General features: G+C 40.4%; 1 protein-coding gene across 3 annotated transcripts in view; it reads right to left on the bottom strand.

The window, feature by feature from the left end:
• Positions 1-544: 544 nt before the first annotated feature.
• FCRL5 (Fc receptor like 5) overlaps positions 545-20,671 on the bottom strand; it is a 42,707-nt gene continuing 22,580 nt past the window's right edge. For 2 of the 3 annotated variants that reach the window (XM_019932964.3, XM_019932980.3), the window contains 8 exons: positions 18,836-19,114; positions 5,733-6,011; positions 5,177-5,293; positions 4,474-4,501; positions 3,267-3,349; positions 2,996-3,064; positions 852-883; positions 545-773 (listed from right to left, as the gene is read on the bottom strand). In XM_019932964.3, the coding sequence (XP_019788523.2) occupies positions 684-773; positions 852-883; positions 2,996-3,064; positions 3,267-3,349; positions 4,474-4,501; positions 5,177-5,293; positions 5,733-6,011; positions 18,836-19,114 (977 nt within the window). In that variant the 3' untranslated portion in view covers positions 545-683. The remainder of the gene's footprint in view (positions 774-851; positions 884-2,995; positions 3,065-3,266; positions 3,350-4,473; positions 4,502-5,176; positions 5,294-5,732; positions 6,012-18,835; positions 19,115-20,671) is intronic. The other variant, XM_019932972.3, reaches the window with a different exon arrangement.

Raw genomic sequence — 20,671 nt, 5'->3', positions numbered from 1 at the left:
GGTCCTCCTGGCCTTGACTGTCCTGGGTTACTTCTGGCAGGAAGGGAAGGATCTAGGACCTAAGGTGTGAAGTCCACTTACTTGGGCAGGTAGATATTGGCACATGGGCAGGAGAGGAGTTATCCTGGTGTCAGATTCTGAGCTTAGAGTTTCAGACAGACAGGGGGAGTGTGGAATGCAGTCCCATCATGGGGAGGTCCATGACGAGCGCAGTGTCCATGTCTCCAGCAGTGTGTGCTGTCCCATTGGGCAGAGCCCACTGTAGCCTTACCAGACTGACTGCAGCTGAGAAAAGCACCCACTGAAAGCAGGTTATCCGTGGCAGATTTTAGGGGCAGTCCTCATGGAGGAATGGTGGGGATGTGTATGGGGGTAGGACTCGGAATAGTGACCAAAGCTGAAGTTCATTAAGGAAGCCAGGCAACATCATGGGCCCTGGGTTGGGAGCACATGTCATTAAGAAAAAGACCACTGGGCCAGGGCTGTCACTTTGGAAATAAGCGGGAGTCCTGCGGGGCCCTGTGTTCTGTTCACACTAGGGTGTGGGCACTTGATGCACAGGTTGCTGGGTGTGGCCTTGGGTCTAGGACCCAAGGTTTAAATCTTCCTGCTTTGATGTCCCTTCTCCCCCAAGGGTGGTTTTGGGTGCAGAGGCTGAGACAGCAGTCGGGAGCTGCGTGGACTCATCTTTGAGGAGGGGATGCAGCCAAGAGCTGGGGCTTAGGGGCTGCGGTGTAAGCCCCCTTCACCTGGGAGTAGATGACGCAGGAATCCTGGGGGAAGGAGCACATAGGTGAGGGCCAGAGGCCAGCAGGCCCTAGGTGGGAGAGTACACAGGTCACGGGACTCACCGTGTTCTTGAGAAGCTCTGGGTCAGAGGCTGCTGTGGAAAGAAAGGAAGCATTCATCTGTGAACTCAGAACTCTCTCTTTGCATCTGTGCCATCAGCCCAGCCACAGCCATCTCCATGTGGCTACACTGAACCTTTCCTAAGAACCTCAACCTCACAGCTTCGACCAACTCTCTCAGTATCACTCCACTCTTTGTTCCTCATGCTGAGCTCCCCAGGGACTCTCCAAAGAAAGAAATCTACTTTTTATCTTGTTCATGCTTTGATCATAGATTCATAGTGTATATTATGGAGAAGCAGCCTGGCCTGGAGCAGAGGCAGTGCAGTGGTTCAGAGCAGACTTCTGATCCAGACCACCCCAGACTGAGCCCCAGGTCAGCCGTGCCACCTCTGTGGCCTTGGGCAAGTCACTCAGTATCTCCTGCCTCGGGTGTGTCATCTGTATGTTGGGAATAATAATACCTACCTATAGGGTTATGTGTGTGTGTGTTTGATTTCTAACATCTGTTATGTGCTGAGCAGTTCCAATGTGCAGGTACACTTCTGAGGGCTATAAACAAACAAACTTTAAATATATGTGTGTGTGTACATATTTATGGCATATATATATATATATATATATATATATTTTAAAATGTATTTATTTACAGTACTCAGAACTGTACCAGTCACATAGGAACTGCTCAATACATGATGATATGATAATAGAAGTTGTTATTATTATTATATTGTCTTAAAGCTGTAATGAAATATGGCATTCATCAAGCAAGGCTTTCTTTTTGGCTTGGAATGAGCCTCAAGGGTCCCTGGAACTGCCCTGAGAAGCAGAGCTTGGCCTAAGGCTTGGACTCTAGAGACAGACTCTTCTGTCATTTGTTAGCTCTGTGAATTCAGGCTGGTCATTTAAGGTCTCTCTGCCTCTGTTTTCTCATCTGTGAAATGGGGTAACAACAACACACTTCAAAGGGGATTGTAAGTGTGAATGAGTTCATACGTTTTAGAGGTGGGCCACTGAACCAAGAATGGAACAAAATAGAGTTCTTTTAATTTTATACAAGAAGAATCAAAAAACCAGAGAAGGAAGCAGAATGGCTAAAAATCACATGGCACTTTTTACAGAACAAAGTTAGAATAGCCCCAAAGGCTTTCCCTTTCCTGCTCTGAGCAGGACGAAACCAGGCTGGGATTCTTCACGGCTGACCATCTACCATGAGTGAGGACTAATGACACAGACAGACAACCTGCATATACTCATTATAAAAGCTGCTTAAACTCTGCTGCTGTAATAGCATCTCCACATCTACTTCCTCATTTGATCCTCACAATAACCCTATGAGAGACTGTGATAAGCAGAATAATGTCTCCCACAAAGATGTCCATGTCCTGATACCTGCAACCTGTGAATATGTGACCTAAGATGGAGAAAGGGATTTTGCAGATGTGATTAAGATTAAGGACCTTCAAATGGTGAGATTATTTTAGATTATCCAGGTGGAATTTTAAGGAGAATTTTAAAATCTGAGAACTTTTTCTAGTTGTGGTCAAAGGGAGCACTGATTATGGAAGAAATGGTTAGAGAGGTGCCACTTGCTGGCTTTGAAGGGGATGGGATGGGGCCATGAGCCCCAGAAAGGAAAAGAGTGTCCTTTAGAAGCTGGAAAAGGCAAGGGAATGCATTCTCCCCTGGAGCTTCCAGAAAGGACCTCTGCCGACACTGATTTTAGCCCAGTGCGACCTGTGTTAGACTTCTGACCTACAGCACAGTAAGATAATAAACTTGTATTGTTTAAACCCTCATGGTCATTTGCCACAGCAGCAGTAGAAAACAGGTACAAGTAGGTAGGGAATGATAGACAGTCCTGTCTCATTTCACAGATGGGACACTGAAGCTCTGAGGAGCTGACTGCCCAGGGTGATGACTTTGTTACTCAAGTGATGCTGAGGCCATCCATGGAGAATGGAGAAAGCAGCTCTGCATGGTGAGCTTGGGTTAATCGCAACAGAGTAGGTGGGCACAAAGTAAGAAGCCCAGTGACCCAGCCTGAGGGGCAGTTCTGTGTCTGGTTGGCCCAGACCCACTGAAGGGGTGGAGACTGAGCCACACATAGCAATAGACCGCCAAAATCAAGGGTCCTTGGGTCTTACCTGCCTGTTTGTTCTCCACCTTCACGGTCCGGACTTCCGAGTACACCACGTCTCCTCTGTTAGGATTTACTTGGAGAGAAGTTGAAGTTTGAGAGGACTCTAAGGTTCTTGCCCCTTGTCTTGCTACTTCCTCCTCCCCCAGATAGAGTTTGTTCTCTGGAGGGGGCAGAGCCCTCTGGGCCTCTGTACTGTCCCTTCCTCATTTCTTCTCCCACCACTTCTTGGACCAACCCTGGGGTCCCTGCCCAAATGGAGGGTCCTCTGTCCTCACCATTGCTGTACACTGGTTGTAGTTCTATCCAGCTTGGTACATTGTGGTAGGTGGGCTCTTGTGGGTCTGAAGCTGACTGATTCCTGTAAGATAGAAGCATTGATGTTTCCCAGAAATCCTGATGAAGTAACTATAAGGATCATTCCCTGTTAGTGAGTCTTTACCACAGGATAGTTGCCAAGCCTGGAAACGTAGATGAGCATATAACAAATGGTCTATTGTTATGGACTATTATATTATAAATCATAATATTAATCCAGATTTTATGATCACCTGTATGTCACTGTGCTAGTGCCTATAACAATATTAAGTTGATTCTATTATTATCTCTATTTTTTAGATGGAAAAAATGGAGGTTCTGAGAAGTAAAATGACTTGCTCAAGACTATGTAACTAGAAAGGGGAAGAGCCAAGATTCAAACCTGGCTCCAAGGTCTACACTCCCAGAGAGATCAGTATCTGAGTGAAATCCATAATTAGAAAAGCTCAAATGGGAATTCCCTGGTGGTTCAGAGGTTAGGACTTGGTGCTTTCACTAAGAAGGGCTCGGGTTCAATCCCTGGTAGGGGAACTAAGATCCTGCAACTGTGCAGCATGGCCAAAAAAACAAACAAACAAAAAGGCTCAGAGGAACTCAGGATGGTTTGGATGCTGCTACCATAAGCTTGCCCAGGGATAGTTTGTGAGCTGTGGTGTGACTCCTAAAGTCAGGCTTTGGAATCCAAGATGGCAGCCCCTTCTTCACAGGCACCACCTCCTGTTAGCAGAGAGGTCTCTCGGGGTGGTCAAGTTGCATGACTCCATCTTCTTGGCTGTCATCACAACAGATGTTGGTTAGGTTGGGTTGGCCATGACCAGAGCTTTCCAGGCTGATTAAGCTAAGACCATCTTAGGAAACGGATGGATTCAGTGGTCATAGTGTCACTCAAACACTCAAACAACCAAGGCCACATTGGACCAAGGATGTAAGTTAATAAATAAAAAGCAATTAACACTTGCTGCAAGAAAAAGGCCTATTTAGCTAAGCTGATGGGTGAGAAGGTCCTGGGAATTGAGATATCCCAAGGGAGGTGGCAACATGAAATTGGCACAACCCATCTCAGTGACATGAAGCAGTGACCGTGCTCTCAGCAGTAACCAGATTTAATTCCATTTTCACACTTGGTGGGCATTTCATTAACCATATGGCAATATAGGCAGGTCTTACCTGGAGGAGTCAAATGTAGGCTTTCTTCCTGCAAAGGAAAGCAGAGAGACATTGAGTCCAGGAGAAGGAAGACTTCACAAGGAGCACAGCTCATAGGAGGCTCACCTAGAACCTTCCAGGAGTCACTGTCTCTAAGATGTGAACCCTCCTTTGCTATGTCCAAGGGAGGTGGCAGATTGGGCAAAAACTACTGATCCTGGATTCCAGATGGGTATAGTTATAATACAAAAGGGTAGCCCACAATCCATAATCTTTTAACGTGGAGTTTGTGAAGAACAATGGTCAATAGCTGAATGTGGGAAAATAGACTTGATCGGCTATGAAAGTACCATACATTTACAAAATCAGTAAGTTATCAAATTATATTTGGTTTCTGTTCTCACTCCTATTTCTCAGAGTTTTTCTTCTCCTCTTCCGTTCCTTGGGGGTCTTGTAAGGGTAGAGAGGGAAAGACACTGTAATTTGTCATGTCAGATAAACTACATCTTGTGAAGACATCTTACACCCAATAGGGCTGTTCTGGAAACTTTGCATTTGATTAAGACAAATTCTGGAGGAACTAGAGAGGAAGGTAGGAGTTGTGGAATTGTGCAGAAAGGAGGTTTTGAGAGCTTGCGGTTGGTTCCAAAGGCAGCATGGGCCTGAGGGAATGGAGATGGGAAGGACAGGGACTCAAGCAAAGGTTAACTAGGGAGTTACTCACCTGCTTTTCTCGGGAGCCAGCAGTAGAACAACAGTGCTATGGCAGCGAGACCCATCATGCTGAGCAGCCCCCCGGTGACACCGGTGGCAACAGGGCCACTTCTGCTCCCTGTCAGCCCTGAGGGGGAGACCCCAGGCATGAGCCAGATGGAGAGGCTTGTGGTCTTGAACTGCCCTGATCCCTGGAGCTGATGCCTGGGAGAGAGGATGAACTGAGGGGACCAGGACTCCTGAGGCTAATGAGGTGCAAGTGTGGCACAGGGGATGGAACTTCTCTTGGTGGGGAAGCTCATGTCTGTGGCTGATGCAAGGGTTGAGGGTCAGGATGGATGATGCTAGCTGAAGAGTATTAAATTCGGTGGTCTTCTTTAGCCTCCTTTCCCACCCAAATGACAAGCCTTCAGAAAAACTTAATGAAAATAACAGTTTGGAGAACATCTAGCTTTGTGTACATGTCCCTGAGAAACACTGTCCTGGTCAGGCATCACAAGGATTATCAGAGTATCCTAGGAGGAAATCTTTTGGCCACATCTGTGGCCTGAGAATAGGAAACTTACCTGTGATGAAAAGTGTCACTGCCTCACTGCACTGGGGACCCAGGCCATTGTCGGCCTCACAGGAGTAGGTTCCAGAATGATTTGCAGTCAGTGAGAGGTTGAGGGACACTCCTTGTCCAGAGTGGGACATGCTGCTCTCTAGGGTGACATTCTTGTGATAAAACTGGTACAGGATTGGGGGAGAGCCTCTCTGGGCCTCACAGTGAAGCTCCACCACATCCCCCACCACAGCCTGGGCCCTGGGGGCCCTGAGGGTGAGGATAGGGCGAGACACTGGAACTGAGGAAAAAACAAAAAGTCAATAGAAGTTCCTACTTCTAACATATTCAGAAAGGAACAAAAAATAATATAAACAAATAATAAAAGTCATATCTCAATCAAGGAAAATATATTGAAACACATATGACAGGCAAAGTTAATGACCTGAATCCACAAATAGCTTTCAATGCACAAAAATATCCAACAGAAAAGTGTGAAAAGGGTATGAATCACTAAAAACTTCAAATAGCCAATAAATATATAAAGATATTATCTTTGTTACTAGTTAAGTATATACAAATAAAAACACCCATCAGACTGGCAAAGCTTAAAAAGGCAGATAATACTAATGGGGTTGTGGATTAAGAGGCACCCTGATATTCTCTCAGTGGGAATGCAAATTTGAGACACTTCCTTGAATGGTGATTTGGAAATACATATCTAATTTAAAATGCACATAAACTTTGACCCAGCAAATCTACTTCTAAGACTATTTTCTTTAGGGCTACTAACATAAGTTATGTAAAAAATGGCCAATAGACACGTGAAAAGATGCTCAATATGGCTAATTATTAGAGAAATGCAAATCAAAACTACAGTGAGGTATCACCTCACACCAGTCAGAATGGCCATCATTAAAAAGTCAACAGGTTTGGTATTGTGATGTGTTTACTTATTATATACAGTTCATACTTCATAGAAACTGTTATTTTATTGCTTTTGAATAAATTTTATATTTTGAATAAAAAAAAAGTCAACAGGACTGAGACCTTCAAGATGGCGGAGGAGTAAGACGTGGAGATCACCTTCTTCCCCACAAATACATCAGAAAAACAACTACATGTGGAACAACTCCTAGAGAACACCTACTGAAAGCTGGCAGAAGACCTCAGACTTCCCAAAATTGTGGCTCACAGGGTTTTGGTGCTCCATCCGGGTGTCAGGTCCTATGCCTCTGAGGTGGGAGAACGGCGTTCACAACATTGGTCCACAAGAGACTTCCCAGCTCCACGTAATAACAAATGGCAAATGCTCTCCCAGAGAGCACCATCTCAATGTTAAGACCCAGCTCCACTCAATGACCAGCAAGCTACAGTGTTGGACACCCTATGCCAAACAACTCGCAAGACAGGAACACAACCCCACCCATTAGCAGAGAGGCTGCCTAAAATCAAAATAAGGTCACAGACACCCGAAAAAAACCACCAGACACGGTCTTGCCCACCAGAAAGACAATATTCAGCCTCACTGACCAAGACACAGGCACCAGTTCCCTCCACCAGGAAGCCTACACAACCCACTGAACCAACCTTAGCCACTGGGGACAGACACCAAAAGCAACGGGAACTACGAACCTGCAGCCTGTGAAAAGGAGACCCCAAACACAGTAAGTGAAGCAAAATGAGAAGACAGAGAAACAAAAAGCAGATGAAGGAGCAAGGTAAAAATGACCAGACCAAACAAATGAAGAAGAAATAGGCAGTCTACCTGAAAAAGAATTCAGAGTAATGAGTGTAAAGATGATCCAAAATCTTGGAAATAGAATGGAGAAAATAGAAGAAACATTTAAGAAGGACCTAGAAGAACTAAAGAGCAAACAAACAATGATGACCAACAAAATAAATGAAATTAAAAATTCTCTTGAAGGAATCAATAGCAGAATAACTGAGGCAGAAGAATGGATAAATAACCTGGAATATAAAAGGGTAGAAATAACTACCACAGAGCAGAATAAAGAAAAAAGAATGAAAAGAATTGAGGACAGTGTCAGAGACCACTGGGCAAACATTAAACACACCAACATTCAAATTATAGGGGTCCCAGAGAAGAAGAGACAAAAAAAGGAACTGAGAAAATATTTGAAGAGATTATAGTTGAAAACTTCCCTAATATGGGAAAGGAAATAGTCAATCCAGTCCAGGAAGGGCATAGAGTCCCATACAGGATAAATCCAAGGAGAAACAGGCCAAGACACATATTAATCAAACTATCAAAAATTAAATACAGAGAAAAAATATTAAAGGCAGCAAGGGAAAAGCAACAAATAACATACAAGGGCATCCCCATAAGGTTACCAGCTGATCTTTCAGCAGAAACTCTGCAAGCCAGAAGGGAGGGGCAGGACATATATAAAGTGTTGAAAGAGAAAAACCTACAACCAAGATTACTCTACCCAGCAAGGATCTCATTCAGATTTGACAGAGAAATTAAAACCTTTACAGACAAGCAAAAGCTAAGAGAATTCAGCATCACGAAACCAGCTTTACAACAAATGCTAAAGGAACTTCTCTAGACAGGAAACAGAAGACAAGGAAAAGACCTACAAAACAAACCCAAAATAATTAAGAAAGTGGTAATAAGAACATACATATTGATAACTACCTTAAATGTAAATGGATTAAATACTCCCACCAAAATACATAGACTGGCTGAATGGATACAAAAACAAGACTCACATATATGCTGTCTACAAGAGACCCACTTCAGACCTAGGGACACATACAGACCGAAAGTGAGGAGATGGAAAAAGATATTCCATGCAAATGGAAGTCAAAAAAAAGCTGGTTAGCAATTCTCATATCAGACAAAATAGACTTTCAAATAAAGACTATTACAAGAGACAAAGAAGGATACTCATAATGATCAATGGATCAATCCAAGGAGAAGATATAACAACTGTAAATATTTATGCACCCAACAGAGGAGCACCTCAATACATTAGGCAAATGCTAACAGCCATAAAAGGAGAAAATGACAGTAACACAATCGTAGTAGGGGACTTTAACACCCCACTTTCACCAATGGACAGATCATCCAAAATGAAAATAAATAATGAAACACAAGCTTTAAATGATACATTAAACAAGATGGACTTAATTGATATTTATAGGACATTCCACCCAAAAACAACAGAATACACTTTCTTCTCAAGTGCTCATGGAACACTCTCCATGATAGATCATATCTTGGGTCACAAATCAAGCTTTGGTAAATTTAAGGTAATTGAAATTGCATCAAGTAACTTTTCGGACCACAATGCTAAGAGTCTAGATATTAATTACAGGTAAAAATCTGTAAAAAACACAAACACACGGAGGATAAACAATACACTACTAAATAACACTACTAAATAAGAGGTCACTGAAGAAATCCAAGAGGAAATTAAAAAAAACCTATAAACAAATGACAATGAAAACATGATGACCCAAAATCTATGCGATGCAGCAAAAGCAGTTCTAAGACGGAAGTTTACAGCAGTACAATCCTACCTCAAGAAACAAGAAACATCTCAAATAAACAACCTAACCTTACACCTAAAGCAATTAGAGATAGAAGAAGAAAAACAACAGAAAACCCTCACAAAGTTAGCAGAGAGAAAGAAATCATAAATATCAGATCAGAAATAAATGAAAAAGAAATGAAGGAAACAATAGCAAATATCAATAAAACTAAAAGGTGGTTCTTTGAGAAGATAAACAAAATTGATAAACCATTAGCCAGACTCATCAAGAAAAAAAGGGAGAAGACTCAAATCAATAGAATTAGAAATGAAAAAGGAAAAGTAACAACTGACACATCAGAAATACAAAGAATCATGAGAGATTACTACAAGCAACTATATGCCAAAAAAATGGACAACCTGAAAGAAATGGACAAATTCTTAGAGAAACACAACCTTCCAAGACTGAACCAGGAAGAAATAGAAAATATAAACAGACCAATCATGAGAACTGAAATTGAGACTGTGATTAAAAATCTTCCTAAAAACAAAAGCCCAGGGCCAGATGGTTTCACAGGCAAATTCTATCAAACATTTAGAGAAGAGCTAATACCTATCCTTCTCAAACTCTTCCAAAATATAGCAGAGGGAGGAACACTCCCAAACTCATTCTACGAGGCCACCATCACCCTGATACCAAAACCAGACAAAGATGTCACAAAGAAAGAAAAGTACAGGCCAATATCACTGATGAACATAGATGCAAAAATCCTCAACAAAATACTAGCAAACAGAATCCAACAGCACATTAAAAGGATCATACAATATGCTCACGTGGGTTTTATCCCAGGAATGCAAGGATTCCTCAGTATATACAAATCAATCAATGTGATACACCATATTAACAAAGTGAAGGAGAAAAACCATATGGTCATCTCAATAGATGCAGAAAGAGCCTTTGACAAACTCAACACCCATTTATGATAAAACCCTGCAGAAAGTAGGCATAGAGGGAACCTACCTCAACATAATAAAGGCCATATATGACAAACCCACAGCCAACGTCATTCTCAATGGTGAAAAAATGAAACCATTTCCACTAAGATCAGGAATAAGAGAAGGTGGTCCTCTCTCACCATTATTATTCAACATAGTTTTGGAAGTTTTAGCCACAGCAATCAGAGGAGAAAAAGAAATAAAAGGAATCCATACCAGAAAAGAAGAAGTAAAGCTGTCACTGTTTGCAGATGACATGATACTATACACAGAGAATCCTAAAGATGTTACCCAAAAACTACTAGAGCTAATCAATGAATTTGGTAAAGTAGCAGGATACAAAATTAATGCACAGAAAACTCTTGCATTCTTGAGAGGGCAGACAGCAGAAGCAAGAAGAACTACAATCCTGCAGCCTGTGGAACAAAAAACACATCCACAGAAAGATAGACAAGATGAAAAGGCAGAGGGCTATGTACCAGATGAAGGAACAAGCTAAAGCCCCAGAAAAACAACTAAATGAAGTGGAGATAGGCAACCTTCCAGAAAAAGAATTTAGAATAATGATAGTGAAGATGATTCAGGGCCTTGGAAAAACAATGGAGGCAAAGATGGAGAAGATGCAAGACATGTTTTAAAAAGACCTAGAAGAATTAAAGAACAAACAAACAGAGATGAACAGTACAATAACTGAAATGAAAACAACACTAGGAGGAATCAAGAGCAGAATAACTGAGGCAGAAAAACGGATAAGTGATCTGAAAGACACAATGGAGGAATTCACTGTTGTGGAACAGAATAAAGAAAAAAGAAAGAAAAGAAATGAAGACAGCCTAAGAGACCTCTGGGACAACATTAAATGCAACAACATTTGCATTATAGCGGTCCCAGAAGGAGAAGAGAGAGAGGAAGGACCAGAGAAAATATTTGAGGAGATTATACTTGAAGACTTCCCTAACATGGGAAAGGAAATAGCCATCCAAGTCCAGGAAGCGCGACGAGTCCCATACAGGATAAACCCAAGGAGAAACACGCCAAGACACACAGTAATCAAATTGGCAAAAATTAAAGACAAAGAAAGCAGCAAGGGAAAAATGACAAATAACATACAAGGGAACTCCCATAAGGTTAACAGCTGATTTCTCGGCAGAAACTCTACAAGCCAGAAGGGAGTGGCATGATATACTTAAAGTGATGAAAGGGAAGAACCTGCCACCAAGATTACTCTACCCAGCAAGGATCTCATTCAGATTTGATGGAGAAATCAAAAGCTTTACAGACAAGCAAAAGCTAAGAGAATTCAACACCACCAAACCAGCTCTACAACAAATGCTAAAGGAACTTCTCTAAGTGGGAAACACAAGAGAAGAAAAGGACCTACAAAAACAAACCCAAAACAATTAAGAAAATGGTCATAGGAACATACATATCAATAATTACCTTAAACGTGAATGGAGTAAATGCTCCAACCAAAAGACACAGGCTCACTGAGTGGATACAAAAACAAGACCCATATATATGCTGTCTACAAGAGGCCCACTTCAGACCTAGGCACACATACAGACTGGAAGTGAGGGGATGGAAAAATATATTCCATGCAATTGGAAATCAAAAGAAAGCTGCAGTAGCAATAGTCATATTGGATAAAATACACTTTAAATAAAGAATGTTACAAGAGACAAGGAAAGACACTACATAATGAGCAAGGGATCAATTGAAGAGGAAGATATAACAATTATAAATATATATGCATCCAACATAGGAGCACCTCAATACATAAGGCAATGGCTAACAGTTCTAAAATAGGAAATTGACAGTAACACAATAATAGTGGGGGACTTTAAGACCCCACTTACACCAATGGACAGATCATCCAAAATGAAAATAAATAAGGAAACAGAAGCGTTAAATGACACAATAGAATAGATAGAGTTAATTGATATTTATAGGACATTCCATCCCCAAAGAGCCGATTACACTTTATTCTCAAGTGTGCATGGAACATTCTCCAGGATAGATCACATCTTGGGTCACAAGTCAAGCCTCAATAAATTTAAGAGAATTGAACTCATATCAGGCATCTTTTCTGACCACAATGCTATGAGATTAGAAATGAATTACAGGGAAAAAAACATTAAAAAACACAAACACACACACACACACAAAAAAAACAAACCAAAAAAACCCCACAAACACATGGAGGCTAAACAATACATTACTAAATAATGAAGAGATCACTGAAGAAATCCAAGAGGAAATAAAAAAATACCTAGAGACAAATGGAAATGAATACACGATGATCCAAAACCTATGGGATGCAGCAAAAGCAGTTCTAAGAGGGAAGTTTATAGTTATACAAGGCTACCTCAAGAAACAAGAAAAATCTCAAATAAACAATCTAACCTTATACCTAAAGGAACTGGAGAAAGAAGAACAAACAAAACCCAAAGTTAGCAGAAGGAAAGAAATCATAAAGATCAGAGCAGAAATAAATGAAATAGAAACAAAGGAAACAATTGCAAAGATCAATAAAACTAAAAGCTGGTTCTTTGAGAAGGTAAACAAAATTGATAAACCATTAGACAGACTCACCAAGAAAAAGAGGGAGAGGACTCAAATCAATAAAATTAGAAATGAAAAAGCAGAGGTTACAACAGACACCACAGAAATACAAAGCATCCTAAGAGATTACTACAAGCAACTCTATGCCAATAAAATGAACAACCTGGAAGAAATGGACAGATTCTTAGAAAGGTATAAACTTCCAAGACTGAACCAGGAGGAAATAGAAAATATGAACAAGCTAGTCACAAGTAATGAAATTGAAACTGTGATTAAAAATCTTCCAACAAACAAAAGTCAAGGACCAGATGGCTTCACAGGTGAATTCTATCAAACATTTAGAGAAGAGCTAACACCCATCCTTCTCAAACGCTTCCAAAATATTGCAGAGGAAGGAACACTCCCAAACTCATTCTATGAGGCCACCATCACCCTGACACCAAAACCAGATGAAGATAGTACAAAAAAAGAAAAATACAGAGCAATACCACTGATGCATATAGATGCAAAAATCCTTAACAAAATATTAGCAAACAGAATGAAACAACACATTAAAGGGATCATACACCATGATCAAGTGGGATTTATCCCAGGGATGCAAGGAGTCTTCAATATACGTAAATCAATCAATGTGATACACCATAATAACAACTTGAAGAATTAAAACCATATGACCATCTCAATAGATGCAGAAAAAGCTTTTGACAAAATTCAACACCAATTTATGACAAAAACTCTCCAGAAAGTGGGCACAGAGGGAATATACCTCAACATAATAAAGACCATATATGACAAACCCACAGAAGACATCATTCTTAATGGTGATAAACTGAAAGCATTTCCTCTAAGATCAGGAACAAGACAAGGATGTCCACTCTTACCACTATTATTCAACATAGTTTTGGAAGTCCTAGCCACAGCAATCAGAGAAGAAAAAGAAATTCAAATTGGAAAAGAAGAAATAAAACTGTCACTGTTTGCAGATGACATGATACTATACATAGAGAATGCTAAACATGCCACCAGAAAGCTACTAGAGCTAATCAATGAATTTGGTAAAGTTACAGGATACAAAATTAATGCACAGAAATCTCTTGTATTCCTATACACTAATGATGAAACATCTGAAAGAGAAATTAAGAAAACACTCCCATTTACCATTACAACAAAAAGAATAAAATACCTAGGAATAAACCTACATAGGGAGACAAAAGGCCTGTATGCAGAAAACTATAAGACACTGATGAAAGAAATTAAAGATGATACCAAAAGATGGAGAGATATACCATGTTCTTGGATTGGTCGAATCAATATTGTGAAAATGACTACACTACCCAAAGCGATCTACAGATTTAATGCAATCCCTATCAAATTACCAATGACATTTTTTATGGAACTAGAACAAAAAATCTTAAAATTTGTATGGAGACACAAAAGACCCTGAATAGCCAAAGCAGTCTTGAGGAAAAAAAAAGGAGCTGGCAGAATCAGACTCCATAACTTCAGACTATACTACAAAGCTACAGTAATCAAGAAAATATGGTACTGGCACAAAAACAGAAACATAGATCAATGGAACAACATAGAAAGCCCAGAGGCAAACCCACGCACCTATGGTCCACTAATCTATGCCAAAGGAGGCAAGGATATACAATGGAGAAAAGACAGTCTCTTCAATAAGTGGTGCTGAGGAAACTGGACAGCTACATGTAAAAGAATGAAATTAGAACACTCCCTAACACCATACACAAAAATAAAGTCAAAATGGATTCGAGACCTAATGTAAGACCGGACACTACAAAACTCTTAGAGGAAAACATAGGAAGAACACTCTTTGACATAAATCACAGCAAGATCTTTTTTGGTCCACCTCTTAGAGTAATGGAAATAAAAACAAAAATAAACAAATGGGACCTAATGAAACTTAAAAGCTTTTGCACAGCAAAGGAAACCATAAACAAGACGAAAAGCCTACCCTCAGAATGGGAGAAAATATTTGCAAATGAAGCAACTGACAAAGGATTAATCCCCCAAATTTACAAACAGCTCATGCAACTCAATATCAAAAACAACAAACAAAGCCCAATCCAAAAATGGGCAGAAGACCTAAATAGGCATTTCTCCAAAGAAGATATACAGATTGCCAACAAAGACATGAAAGGATGCTCTAATCATTAGAGCAAAACAAATCAAAACTACAATGAGGTATCACCTCACACCAGTCAGAATGGCCATCATCAAAACATCTACAAACAATAAATACTGGAGAGGGTGTGGAGGAATGGTAACCCTCTTCCACTGTTGGTGGGAATGTAAATTGGTACAGCCACTATGGAGAACAGTACGGAGGTTCCTTAAAAAACTAAAAATAGAACTACCATACGACCCAGCAATCCCACTACTGGGCGTATACCCTGAGAAAACCTTAATTCAAAAAGAGTGATGTACCACAATGTTCATTGCAGCTTTATTTATAATAGCCAGGACATGGAAGCAACCTAAGTGTCCATCGACAGATGAAGAGATAAAGAAGATGTGGCATATATATACAATGGAATATTTCTCAGCCATAAAAAGAAACAAAATTGAGTTATTTGTAGTGAGGTGGATGGACCTAGAGTCTGTCATACGGAGTGAAGCAAGTCAGAAAGAAAAAAACAAATACCGTATGCTAACACATATATATGGAACCTAAAAAATAATAAAAAGGCTATGAAGAACCTAGGAGCAGGACAGGAATAAAGATGCAGATGTAGAGAATGCACTTGGGGACACGGGGGTGGGGAAGGGTAAGCTGGGACGAAGTGAGAGAGTGGCATGGACATATATACACTACCAAATGTAAAATAGATAGCTAGTGGAAAGCAGCTGCATAGCACAAGGAGATCACCTCGGTGCTTTGTGACCACCTAGAGGGGTGGGATAGGGATGGTTGGAGGGAGACGCAAGAGGAAGGAGATAGGGAGATATATGTATATGTATAGCTGAGTCACTTTGTTATAAAGCAGAAACTAACACCATTGTAAAGCAATTACAGTCCACTAAAGACGTTAAAAAAAAAAGTCAAGAAACATTGCTGGAGAGGCTGTGGAGAAAAGGGAGCCCTCCTACACTGTTGGTGGGAATGTAAATTGGTGCAGCCACTATGGAGAATAGTATGGAAATTCCTCAAAAAAGTAAAAATAGAGTTACTATATGATCCTGTAATTCCACTCTTGGGCAAGTGCTAGTTCAAAAAGATATATGCACCCCAATGTTTATAGCAGCAATATTTACAATAGCCAAGACATGGTAGCAACCTAAATATCATCATTAGATGAATGAATAAAGAAGATGTGTAATGGATGTATGGATGAGTAATAGATGGACTATTACTCAGCCATAAAAAAGAATGAAATAATGCCATTGCAGGAACATGGATGGACTTAGAGATTGCCATACTGAGTGAAGTCAGACAGAGAAAGACAAATATCATATGATATCACTTATCACTAAAAAAATGATGCAAATGAACTTATTTATAAAACAGAAATAGACTCACAGACATAGAAAACAAAATTATGGTTACCAAGGGGGCTAGCAGGCAGGGATGAGATAAATTTGGAGTTTGGGATTAACATGTATACCCTACTATATATAAAATAGATAACCAGCAAGGGCTTACTGTATAGCACAGGGAACTATACTCAATATCTTGTAATAACCTACAATGGAAAGAATCTGATAACGAATATATATATATATATATATATATATATATATATATGTACGTATATGAAACTGAATCACTTTGCTGTACACATTGTAACTATACTTCTATTTAAAAAAGTATTTGCAAATATATTTGCGCAAAGATTTCTATTGTAGAATTTTTATAATAGCTAAAAACTGGAGACAACCTAGTTGACTTGCTAATAAAACACGAAAGATATCCAAGATATATCAAGTAAAAAATGCAAGTTGCATAACTATATGTGTAATATGATTGTACTTGTAAAAAATTCTATGCCTTTATGTTTATAATATATTTTAATATTTCTAGAAAAATATACCTGAAAGTACCGTTTTGTTCCATTTGACTTTTTATCGTGAAAGTTTATGTATTCTTCCAGAATAATAAATTATTAAAAAGTTGTGTTAAACCTGGCCACAAAGGATGAGAGATATTATAATGTAGATTTACATTGAGTTGGATAGGCTCATTTTTCAACCTGGCTTTACCTTTGCTAGCTGTGTCTCTAAGCTGGTTACTTCACCTCTCTAAGCTTCAGTTTCCTCTCCTGCAAACTGAGGATAAAAATGATCTCATTTTTAACCTCAGTGGTTTATTTTAAAGATTAAATGAGATATTGCATGTCAAGTACTAAGCACAGGGCCTGGCACATACAAGGGCTCAGTAAGTATTTATGATGGTGATGATGATGATGGTAGTGACAATGTAATAAGTATTCCTTTTTCTTGTAGTTCTCCATGATGTGTCCTAGTTCTAGGACTCAGACACAATCATTTAGCAAGAAGTCCTTTAGGTGTGATAGCACCAGCATAAATAATAGGCATTTGCACCAGGGATCATAGAAACAAAGGAATGAGGATGTGTATAAAATCACGAATACAGAGTGTGAGGGGTATGATGTGCTGGTCCACTGTGTTGTGAAGAGGGAGGGAGTGGCACTTGGTCAGAAGTACATGCCTGTGTGGTGGATCTAAAAGGTGAGTGTGTAAACCATGCGGTAAGATTTCCTGTGAACCTTAGAGGAAAATTGGCTGAGGCAGGTGCTGCCTACCACTGGGGGGAGAAGAATGGACTAGTTGAATGGAAAAAAATCAAATCTGCAATCAGGTAGCCTGCTAGATGCCAAAGAGGTGGCTACCCCAGCCACCTTGATGGGATGCTGGCTCCTGGGCTGGTATGCCTAAATCAACCTGCTCATGTGATTTTGTCTGTATTTCTTATGATACTCAGGGACCCAGCCAAGGGAGACTAAGAGTATCAGCCTGTATTTTGCTTTATGTACTTCAGAAAGCATTTGCATGTTATTTCATGGTCTCGTGTTTCTCTGGGTTTGTATCCCAGGAGCAGTGACTCCCAGCTTCTCCTTTAGCATGTCTCCTTCCAGGAACCTTTGAGTCTGACATACACCATATTCCCTGTGCACCAAAATAATAGGATTCTAGGGTTGAGGATGACCCTGATATTCATCTAGTTCAAATTTCTCACTTTGTGAATGAGGAAATTGAGGTCAATATAGGGAAATATGCTTGGCCAAGTTCATAGAGCTAGTATCTTCAGAACCAACACTAGAACATTCATCTCAACAGCCCTTAGCATACTTTTGCTCTACCATAAGATTGGCCTGTAGGGGATCATCACAAAGCAGATTCAGAGATGACAAGAAGCAGTTTTCCTTTGGCTTTTATACCTAAAGGCAAGATGTCAGACTGCTTAGAGAATGAAAGAATTTGATTAATGGGTGACCATTTTCACTCCATGTCATCCTGCTTTCACCTCTGTGTCCCCACTGCTTTAAGAATCACTTTGTAAACTAACTTGGATTGGTTGTGATTGTATACCCTGAAAAGCTATGTACCTAGCTAATATTAATATAGAATTTTTAATATGGAAATGTGAGGCATGTTTATATCCCTGGTAGTGAAAGAAGCTCAAGAGTAGAAGTTTGTTGGAAGTCAAGGAGAGAAAAACCAGGATAAAGAATGACCTGACCTTTCTGGGGGCAACGAAACCTATACCTAAAATTCGTTATTTTCCCTTTTGTATCGTAATTGCAGATCAAAATATAGTCTTGGTTCTAAAAACCTTCTTTGCATTTTTAGTGAGGAGTTTTGATCACATTCAAGAAGACTTCTTGAACTGTGCTGCTGGGAAGGTCCAGGTTCCTGAAAGCGCAGACACAGGAAGGATCCCAGACTTTCAACTGGAAATTCTATGTGCAGGAAATATGCTGGGTGGTCACACCAGCAAACAGGAGTGCTGGAGCTCCATTTCTGCTGCCGGGGAGAGAAAGCAGTCAGTCCCTGGTTGTGCTGTCTGTGGGCAGGACCAACTCACCTATGACACTGAGTAGCATCACCTCACTCTGCTGGACCCCCAGGCCATTGTCGGCCTTACAGGAGTAGTTTCCAGAATGGTTCGTGGTCAGAGAGAGGCTGAAGGATGCTCCCCCTCCCAAGGGAGCTGAGCTATTTCCCACGGCGACATCCTTGTGATAAAACTGGTACAGGATCGGGGGAGAGCCTCTCTGGGCCTCACAGTGAAGCTCTATCATGTCCCCCACCACAGTCTGGGCCCTGGAAGCCCTGAGGGTGAGGACAGGCTGAGACACTGGAACTGAAGGAAAAAAGATAGTTAACCATCAGTTCATGCTGTTTAAATACGTTCTTCTATAGAAAAGACATTTCAAACAGGAAAATGTTTTTAATGACCTTGTGACATCACTCAGAACTCAGCTATAATTGCTTCATATCTGAAGAAACAAATCATTTGTGTAGTGTTATATATAGTCTGGAATACTTCGATATACAATCGCAAAAGTGTTTGGGGAATCTGAAAACAGAGATTAAATTGAAACCCAAGTATCTGAGAAGTCAGAAGACAATTGGAGAAAAGGAGAAATCAGTTCAATAGAAAATGAGAAACAGGGGAGACTGCTGCTTACATAGCCAGAGATGTAACCGAGTCTTGGCCGCATCAAAAATAAGACCCAAAAGAGAATAAATATTGATCAAGTTATTGGCTCATTTTTATATTTATTCATTCATCAAAAATTAATTGAGCTGTTTAAAAGTCTCAGGAACTACACAATATGCTGGGGATTCAATAGTGAGAAAGACACAGTTCCTGCCCTCATGAAGCCTGCAATCTAGATGAGATGATAGAGAGCAATTAAATAGAAATACAAATACATAATTAAAACATTTACAATTGATACAAAGTAAAGAATAGGATGCTATGAAATGTATAATAATGGGGCCTGATCTAGTATGGGTTAGTCAGGTAATGCTTCCTCACAAAGTGACATCTGAATTAACCAGGTGAGGAAGGGAGTGAAGACTGCCCAGGCAGGCAAACAGTGTGCGCAAAGGCCCTGAGCTGGGAAGAAGGTTGGAGCTTTTGAGCTGTTGAAACGAGGTGACAGCAGCAGTAAGAGAAGGGTTTGAAGAGTGCCATGAAATAGGAGGCTGGAGAGCTAGGCAGAGCTTCACAAGCCATGGTACGGATTTTGATCCTTCTTCACAGAGCAATGGGAAACCTGTAAGTGTCTCTATACAGGGGCATGAGATGATCAAACCTGTCTTTTCTAAAGACAATTTTGATCTCAGTGTGCGAAATGGATTGTAATGGGACAGAAATGGAATGGAGAGGTTATTAGGGGTGGAGTGGTGGCGTTGCAGTAATTGAAATGGTGGTAGACTTGACTATGATAGTGGCAGTAAAGATAGAAAGAAAAGATCCAAGGAATATTTTGGAAATAAAATCAATAGGAGTCAATGATTAACTGGCTATGGAGACCAAGGGAGAGAAATGGCAAGGAAGACTCCTGGGATTTTGCCTTGTATATATGGGTGAATGGGAGTGTCTTTCACAGAGCTAGGGACACTTGGAGGAGGACCAGATATGGGGGGAGTTCCATGAGTTCAGTTTTAGAGATGTTCAAGTTCATGAGCTTTTAAGAGATATGGCATAGGCAGGTGCTCAGGTAGGAGGTCTCTTTTGGAGATAAAAGCTTAAGAATCATTTATAGATGACACCCCCAGGATTATCCAGAGAAAGAACATATATAAGAGAAGAGGGTACATGCAGGACAAAGCTCTGGGACACACCAATGCTTTTAAAGTTTGTCCATAAAAGGAGGAGCTAGTAAAGGGAACTGAGAAGGAGTGGCAG

Source organism: Tursiops truncatus, chromosome 1, assembly GCF_011762595.2.
Source record: "Tursiops truncatus isolate mTurTru1 chromosome 1, mTurTru1.mat.Y, whole genome shotgun sequence".
NCBI classification, from domain to species: Eukaryota; Metazoa; Chordata; class Mammalia; order Artiodactyla; family Delphinidae; genus Tursiops; species Tursiops truncatus.
Note: the sequence above shows the minus strand (reverse complement) of the source record. Positions and strands in the feature narration are given on the sequence as shown.